This window comes from Salvia miltiorrhiza, chromosome 2 (assembly GCF_028751815.1).
Source record: "Salvia miltiorrhiza cultivar Shanhuang (shh) chromosome 2, IMPLAD_Smil_shh, whole genome shotgun sequence".
Lineage (NCBI taxonomy): Eukaryota > Viridiplantae > Streptophyta > Magnoliopsida > Lamiales > Lamiaceae > Salvia > Salvia miltiorrhiza.
The window spans coordinates 32560677-32569791 of NC_080388.1; the positions used below are offsets into that span (position 1 = coordinate 32560677).

The 9115-nt window shown below is 36.6% G+C and overlaps 1 protein-coding gene and 1 pseudogene across 1 annotated transcript; both read left to right on the forward strand.

Annotated features, from left to right (window-relative positions):
• The first annotated feature begins 333 nt into the window (after positions 1-333).
• On the forward strand, positions 334-5387 carry LOC131008317 (zinc finger BED domain-containing protein RICESLEEPER 2-like). The gene is made up of 4 exons (XM_057935204.1): positions 334-374; positions 483-670; positions 4457-4561; positions 4675-5387. Exons 1-4 carry the CDS (start codon positions 334-336, stop codon positions 5385-5387), a joined length of 1047 nt encoding a protein of 348 aa, XP_057791187.1.
• Positions 5388-7085: 1698 nt separating this feature from the next.
• LOC131008319 (uncharacterized) lies at positions 7086-8475 on the forward strand (annotated as a pseudogene).
• Positions 8476-9115: the final 640 nt, after the last annotated feature.

The window sequence follows — 9115 nt, forward strand, 5'->3', positions numbered from 1 at the left end:
TGAATATAATCTCAATTTAAGATTAGATGATGAAATTTTTTTGAAGGTGTATGAACCCTAATTTTCGAAAATTGCAAGAATGAAGTGGGTGATGTTTTCTTGCTTGATCTATCAATATATACTCATATCTAACTCAAATATAACTATATCTAAGTCTAATACTTACTCAATGATTCTTGAGTAGAAAATGAAAATATCCTCTTAACTTCAAGCCTTAAAAACCTTCCATAGTTGCTCTTGATTTGAAGTGTATAGATGTTTGGAGCTTGTTTTAATGGAAGCTTATGGTATAGAAATGATCTATGAAGCTTTGCACATGATCATCAATGGAGGATGATGAAGAAATTGAGAGAGAAAGAGGATGAGAGGGGACGGTACATTTGGGGAGAGAAAGAGAAATAATTTGTTTTATTTAAGTCATTTGCTTAGCCTCCAAGCATAACTTATAATATTTAATTAATTACTACACATGCTTAAATTAGCAAGTGGAGACCAGAGCTGAACAACTCAGAGGCAGAGACCAGAGCAGAACAACTCAGACGTCAGAGCAGAAACCGGAGCATCTCAGAGGCCAGAGCAGAGACAAGAGCATCTCAGAGGCCAGAGCAGAGTAGCTCAGACCAGAGTAGAGACAAGAGCATCTCAGAGGCCAGAGCAGAGCAGCTCCAAGGTCAGAGTAGAGACCAGAGCAGAGTTTGGCACTGCACGGTCTTTTGGTAGGCAGTGGGTGCTTACAGCGACGTCGTATAACCGACCTCTTTTTTTTTTTTTTAAAATGCAATTTATATAGCAAGTGACACAATATCTCCAAGCTTTAATATATAATAATCATGTATCTCACATGCTTCCATATAATCATGTACCAAAAGTGTGTAGTATAGGGTAGTAAAAATAATTTAAGATACATGTCTCATAATAAAATCATTACCCAACATTAAATAATTGTGTGACTAAAAATAATTATAATAATAATTAGTGCACACATAATTCACTCCTCATCTATCTCAGAAAACTAAATTCCGAGAAATTCCTTTAGGAAATTTTTTAACTCGATTTAATTATTCACCGATTAAAATATATCTCGTTGGTTGCTCATTTTAAAATTAATCTCGTGTGCTATAATACTCAAGAAAATCATATTCATTCAATCATAGTCACACATGTATCAAGTAGGTCACATAAAAGTCATTTAAATATTCTTACTCAATCTAAATCGGTGAAATCCTGACGTCAGTGAAAATCTAACGTCAACTCAATCATCTCACTATTTCAACTATTCTCTATTGTAATTCTCACTTACTCTCATCGACTCTATTTCTAGTCGAGTATCCTCTTAAACTCTACACTCTAGACCATCTCAAAATAATTATGCTTCCTCTATCGAAAATAGAATCTATATCCTCATCCAGTTTAATCAACGTCTCTATGAAAACTCATTCTCTCAAAGTAATTTATTCACTAGTTCCATCATCAGAATTCTAGAATACTCATATCTCAATCTATTGAGAAACTTCATCTCGGTCTTAAACTACTGCTAATATCTCAATGTCATAATAGTGTCTCGATCCTATCAATCATAGGGTAAAAATACGGGGTGTTAACATTCCACATACACCTGTCTCGTTCATTATCATACTCAATTTATTACGTACTTAATGATTTGATTTTAGAGATAAAAACATAGATAAAGACGTAAAATGGTTGAACGCATTAAACTTATGGCTGTTAAAAATTGGCCCAAAACGGCCCGGCCCATCCGTAGTTTTGGCTGGGCTACGAATTTAAAAGCCCAAAAAATATTGGGCCTACCTGGCCCAAGCTGTGCGGCCCGACGTACCAAGGGCCAAAAAAATCTGTCGGGCTTTTGGGCCAAATTGGCCCGTCATTTTGTTCTATAATTAAGTAAAGATTTGTGGTAATGAGTTGTTATTTGTTAGTTCATGAATTATCTTTTAGTTATTTTAGATTTGTTGCAGACTTGAAATGTTTGTTATGAGTTGAATTATGATATTTTTGCAGTGATTGTGTATGGTTGTGTATTAATTCGTTGTTAATGGGTTTTATAAAATTAAGAATTTGTGATACAAGTTTTGTCCAACATTGACCCGTTTTGGCCCGACCTGTCCGGCGGCCCGTGTAGGGTCGGGCTGGGCATCATTTCAGCGTAGGGTTGTAAATGAATTGAATATTTTTGCTTGATTCGAGATTCGCTTCGAAATTGCCCTATTCGTATTCGAAATTATTCGATTCGTATTCGATAACAAACATTCGATTCGATTCGATTAGTATTCAAATACGTATATGAAATTATGATATTCGATTCGATATTCGGTTCAATATTTATATTTATTTAGTTATAATTTTATAATATATAACTTTTATTTTTAACCCTCCTTTAAAAAAAATTATAATTCTAACCCCAATTGTATATGTATAGTATAGTATATTAATATAATATTAATATTTTAATTATAACCCTTTGTTAAAAAAAAGGTAATTCTAACCCTAATTTGTAACTAAGCACCGCCCTCCCACACTCCAAATTTCAAATCTGAATTCTTCCACCCTACTCTTCTCTTATCCACGCCGCTCCTGCACCGGTCCATCTTCTCCGTCGCGGCGTCGCCCATCGCCAGCACTCCACTACGGCGTCGCCCTCTCCTCCATTTTCTGTTGCTGCCGTCTACTGGTTAGTAGGAGCTCCGCCATTTTCTGCCATTGTTTTCACTCGCTCATCGTCGAGCCGCCTCGTACCGGGCGGTCGCTGCTATCATCGGTCACTCGCTATAGTAGCAGGTTAGTATTCCTACACATATTTTATGGTTGCTCTTGTTTTTTATCTTAATCTTGTGCAAGAACAACATATGAATGGTTGTACAATAACAGAATATGAATGGATTATGACTGCTCGTCTGTTGGTTGTTTTACTGAATCTAGTTGTATTTTTTTAAAAAAAATGGTTGCTAGAAAAAGATATATTGGACAAGTTTATGGTTTGATATCTTATGTGATTTCTTCTTCCAAATGTAACGTATGAAAATGGTGATTAGCTTGAGACATTGGTTTTCTATGTTTATTTCTTGGTGGTTGTATTAAACTATATATCCAGTAGTAGCATTGTGTTAGTGTAGCAATGTGTTAGAGATGACTTAAAATCGGCCACTTAGATTAATTATCTGTTAGTGAAACTCAAATATTATGATTCTTTTTCTTTCAATTGCTTTTCTAATTAATTTGATTTCAATTGTTGTTCGGTTAAAAATACCTAACGTGGAACAACTAATTTTAGTTGCTATTTTTATTTAAAATTTAAAATGATATTATATTAATACCATGTGTCTCCTGTGCAATGTGCATTGACATGATGACTTTTTTAAGTGTGAAATTATATTTATAGAACAGATAATTAAACTATTCAGTATCAAACGTAGTGGTCGACCAATTTACTTATTTTTCTAGTTGAACAAAAGAATGTGGTAGCTTTGTGTTAGTGTAGGTTGCGTTTATATATGCAATAGCTTTGTTGATTTGCGTCCTTGTATTCATTTTTGTGATTTTACGTTTGTTTGGGCAGAGTGGACAACTCAAATTTAATAGAAAATACACCTCAAGAAGACGAGAATCTGGAGGAAGTGAATGAGGTGGAGAAAGAAGTGGTCGATATAAATGATGATAAAGATGATAATATAATATAAGAAGATGATGGGGAGAAAAATAAAGAAGAAGGTATTGATGGAGAAGATGACAAAGATGGAGACAAGCATGAGGAGAATAATGTTTTCGATAGGAAGAAAAGGAAAAATGTTCCAAAGCTTATGATGATTTCGTTAAAGTGACAGGAGATGATGGAACTATAAAGTTTCAATGCATACATTGCAAGACTTTTCTTGCTAAGATGTCTATTGGCACAACATCTCATCTTTGGAATCACTTGAACATGTGTTTGCAAAAGAAGCTTCACTTGAAGAAGCAAAAGATGTTGCAATTTCAGCCTGTTAAATCCAAGTTTGAGATGAATCCTTTTTCTGATGGCAGATATGATCACATGAAGTAGAGAGAGGTCGTTGTCCATTGGATTTTAATGGGTGAGCAACCATTTAATGCTATGGAAAGTGATGGTTATACTTTCATGATGAGTATAAATCAACCTAATTTGAGAAGATTTCTCGTGCCACAACAAAAAAAGATGTCATCAATGTTTATAACACTGAGAAGAAAAAATTGCAGTTGGCATTGAAAGACATCAATAAGATTTCATTGACCACTTACATTTGGAAGTCAAAGGTGCAAAAGATTTCTTATATGTGTGTCACTGGTCACTTTGTTGATTCATAGTGGCAACTTCAAAAGCGGCTTCTTAGCTTCATATTGTTGTCTTTCATTATATTTATTGATAATGACTCAATACTTATATTTTTTTGTTTCAGGTGTTGATATCTATGATGGGCTTATAAAGTGCACAAGGTTTTCACCATCTCAGTGGACAATACCTCAAACAATAATGTGACAATTCGAATTGCTAAAGAAACATTCTCTAGGAGCCGTAAATTGCCATTGGAAGGTATATTCGGTGTACTACACATATATTGAATCTCGTTGTTCAAGATGGTCTTCTTGAGATTAAAAAAATCATTGAAGATGCCAAAAACAAAGTGCGATTTATTAACCAATCAGAGTCTAGGTTGAACAAATTCTCTGATGTTGTGCACCACTTAGGAATTTCTGTGAAAAGGATGATCATTGATTGTCCAACTCGTTGGAATTCTACATATGAGATGTTACTTGAGGCATATAGAGTTAGAGATGTATTTCATGTATTTCAACAAAGAGAGCCTTCATGTCGTTTTTGTCCTAGCATTCATGATTGGATGAAAGTGAAGGATGTTGTTGACATTTTAGAGGTCTTTTATGAAGCCACTCATGTGATTTCTGGAGTTGATTATCCTACTTCTAATGTCTATCTTGATGTCATTTGGAGAGTCAAGCATGTATTGAATGACAAGGAAAATCATGTTGATGAGTTCATTAGAGTAATGATTAAAAAGATGAAGGAAAAATTTGACAAATATTGGGAAAGTTGCAATCTTTTGATGGCTATGGGAGCAATACTTGACCCTAGGTTCAAAATGAGGTTGGTTGATTTTGTTTTCCATAAGATATATAATGAGGTTGATGCACGTGCAAATATAATGAAGGTTCAAGATGCATTATATGAGATGTACTTTGAGTATGTTGAAGTTGATAATGCAAAATCTCGAAAGGGTACTACTTTAGAAAGATGTTCTGCCACATGCACATGCTTCACATCTCAAGGAAAATTAGTGCCTAGTGGTCTGGGTTTAAAAAAGCGCGCCCAGGCGCGCCTTAAGCAAGGCACATGGGTGTAGGGCTTTTTTGTTGTAGGCGCGGCAGCCTACAAGAAGCGCAGAAAGGCGGTAAAAGCGCGCCCAGGCTCGCTTTCCCTAGGGCGCACGCCTATTGTAGATTTAGGTTTAGGGTTTTAAGTTACACTTTTTTTTTAAATTAAAACATAACACATCAGCCTCCCTTTCTCCTCTCTTCTCTCCTCTGCGTCCTTTCCCCCCTTTGCTCACCTACCGGCGCTGCCAGCCAGCCGTCGCCGCCGCCAGCCCCAACCGTCCACCGCCGCCGTCGCCAGCCTCCAGGTGAGTTTTGTTAATTTCTTTAGTTTGGTTTGGTAGGCTTTAAGTTTGTTTAGTTTCTTTAATTTCAGTTTCAATATTATAGTTAAATAAATTCAGATTTTTTAAGTTTTTTTTATATATAATTTCAGTTTTGATTGATATTATAAATTTATAATTGAATAAAGTTTATTTTTTTTAATTTCAGTTTTACTCTCAAAATCTCAATGTCTTCGGGTAAGTCCCGTGTATCGTCATCAATGGGGGATGATGATGAGCGGGATTCGGCTAGAAAATATGGGATACCGAATCCAAACAATCCTTATGCGTGGACTTGTCAATTTTGTCTAAAAGTGACAAATGGAGGAGCATTTCGCATGAAACAACATATAGTGGGTGGTTATAGGAATGCAAAGAAATGTCCTAAGGCTCCGGAACATGTTCGAGTAGAAGTGAATTCTTATATGATGAAGAAAGCAACTTAGCAAAGTGATGAAGCATTTTGCTAAAAATCCACCTCAATGTGTTGAAGATGTTGATGATCAAGAAGAGGATGAAGAGATGGAAATTGGAGGTAGCTCACGCACCATGACGAGTAAGAAGGCCCCGGCTCCAAAGAGGATGAAAGGTCCTTTAGATGTTTATCTTGCTTGTAGCCAACCTAGTTCTCAAACTCATGAAGTATTGAAGGGAAGAAAAGAGAGAAAAGGAGTCTTTGGTGCTAGTGACAAGTTATGTAGGGAAAGAGCTTGTAAAGCAATTGCAAGGTTCTTTTATGACAATGCTATTCCCTTCCATCCAGCCACTAGTGATAGCTTCAAGAACATGGTTGAAGAAATTGGACAATATGGTCCCGGATTGGAACCACCGAGCATGTATGAGCTAAGAGTTCATTTTCTTCAAAAGGAAGTGGAAGACACGGACACCAAAGTGTTGGAGTTCAAGAAAGAATGGGCCACAAATGGATGTTCTATTTTATCCGATGGATGGCGTGATTCGGTGGTGCAAAGGATATTGTGAACTTCCTTGTCAATTCTCCAAAAGGGTCCGTGTTCATCAAATCGATGGAAGTATCCGAAGTTGTGAAAGATGCAATCACTTTGTTTCAATGCTTGATTCTATTGTTGAGGAAGTTGGAGAGGCAAATGTTGTGCAAGTGGTGACGGATAATGCATCTAACTATGTCAAAGCGGGTAAGAAATTTAAATCATCTTCAATTTTATACAATCACTTTATTATTTTCTTAAGTATTAAAGCTTTTAATCTTTTATGATAGGGAAATTGCGTATGACAAAAAGACCACATCTTTATTGGACTCCATGTGTCGCACATTGCACGGACTTGATGTTGGAGGATATTGGAAAGCTTCCAAAGATCAAGAATGCCCTCAAGAAGGCGATCTTCATGAATGGTTATATATATAACCATGTCACCGTTGTCAACATGATGAGAATATTCACAAATCAAAGGAATTTGCATCGACCGTCGGTCACAAGGTTTGCAACTTCCTTTATCACTCTTGCACAATATCATAAGCAAAAGAACAATTTGAGGAAGATGGTGACTTCGGAAGAGTGGAATGCTTCAAAGTGGCCAAAGAAAGCGGGGGGAAAGAAGGTGACAACTTATATTTTGCAAGACACATTTTAGAGGAATGTGTTGTATGCTCTTAAGTTGGGAGGTCCTCTTGTGACGGTACTTCGGATGGTTGATGGGGATAAAAAACCGGCTATGGGGTACATTTATGAAGCAATGGATAGAGCTAAAGAGGCTATTTCTAAGAGTTTTGGTCACAAGGAGGAGCATTACAAAGAAGCGTTTGAGATCATTGACAAAAGATGGGATTGCCAACTTCATCGTCCTTTACATGCGGCCGGATACTTTCTTAATCCGGAAATCTATTATGATAATCCGGATCAAGTGAGTTGCCAAGAGGTTGAGAAAGGCTTGTATGAATGCATTCAAAGGTTGATTCCCGATGAAGCAACTCAAGACAAGCTCATGGTTGAGTTGGATGCCTACAAAAATGCAGAGGGTCTATTTGGCAATGCAATGGCAATTAGACATAGAAAGGTCAAATCACCAGGTAACATTTTATATTTGAAAATCTAATTAAGTGTTGAATTAATTAATGTTTCATATTATAACAAATCGTCATTTTTAAAATGTCTATAGCGGATTGGTGGTCTTGTTATGGATCTTCAAGTCCCAACCTCAAATCATTTGCAATAAAAGTTCTTAGCCTCACTTGTAGTGCTACCGGATGTGAGAGAAATTGGAGTGTCTTTGATCATGTAAGCTATTATTTTATTTTACTTTGACTATAATACATAAATATGATTTTAACCTATTATGTTTTATATTTTTATAGCTTCATACCAAGAAGAGAAACCGATTGGCACAAGATCGGCTCAATAAATTGGTTTATGTGAAGTATAATCGTACTTTGGAAAGGCGATACAAGAGGAAAGACACAATAGATCCTATTATATTAGAAGAGATTGATGATAGCAATGAATGGTTGGTTGGACATATGGATGGAGAATCTTCTAATGAAGATGATCTTGTGTTTGAGGATGGTGATTTGACATGGAATGTCGTTAGTAAGGCTTCGGGAGCTAATGATCCTATTTATAGCACTAGACGGACATCTAAAGTTGATAAAGGAAAGAGTGTAGTTGCATCGAGTTTGAGAAGGCTTTTAGACGAGGATGAAGATGCGGATGAGGAGATGGAGGTGAATGAGATGGCAGAGGACATTGGTGAAGACAAAGATGATGGAGATGGGGATGACGCACTTGAGGATGATGGACTTGAGGATGATGATTATTGATTACTTGTTTGATATTTGATCGTACTTTTAGACTTGCGTATTTTAAAACTTAAGTATTTGTGTGTTTTAGATTAAGTATATGTGTATTTAAGTACTATTTGTGGTTTTAAGTTGTGTTTTTGGTATAAAATATAATGTAGGTAAATATATTAGAATTTTTTAGGCTTTACTGCGCCTCGCCTACGAAAAGCCCGCGCCTGCGCTTAAAGCCCTGCGTCTAAGCTCCGAGGCATGTTTGTACCTCGTGCGCCTCGGGCTTTTTAAAACCCAGCTAGTGGTTTGTCTATGTTTGATGAGTATCTAGACACTGTTGAGGTGAATGGTCCTTTGAAATCGGAGTTGGACATTTACTTGGATGAGGGGGTTGTTAGAAGTCAAGATGGGGATGGAGCTGTATCCTCTGAGTTTGATGCATTAGCTTGGTGGAAATCTCAAGAATTGAAGTTCAAAATAATATCCACTTTAGCTCGTGATGTTTTGGCTATTCCGATCAGTACGGTTGCATTAGAGGCCACATTTAGTGCAGGAAGTCGAGTATTAGATCCTTACCGTTCAAGGTTAGGTTCTGATATGGTAGAGGTTTTAATTTGTGGAGCTGATTGGATTCGCCAACTTCACGGAATCAAGAAGCTCGTTATGT

What these genes read in the sequence shown, in the direction of transcription:
- LOC131008317 (XM_057935204.1), top strand. Translation starts at nt 334, where the DNA reads ATGATGAAGAAATTGAGAGAGAAAGAGGATGAGAGGGGACG. An exon ending in AAAGAGGATGAGAGGGGACG is followed by an intron (nt 375 to 482) that starts GTACATTTGGGG and finishes TGCTTAAATTAG; the next exon opens with CAAGTGGAGACCAGAGCTGA. An exon ending in CAGAGCAGAGCAGCTCCAAG is followed by an intron (nt 671 to 4,456) that starts GTCAGAGTAGAG and finishes GGGCTTATAAAG; the next exon opens with TGCACAAGGTTTTCACCATC.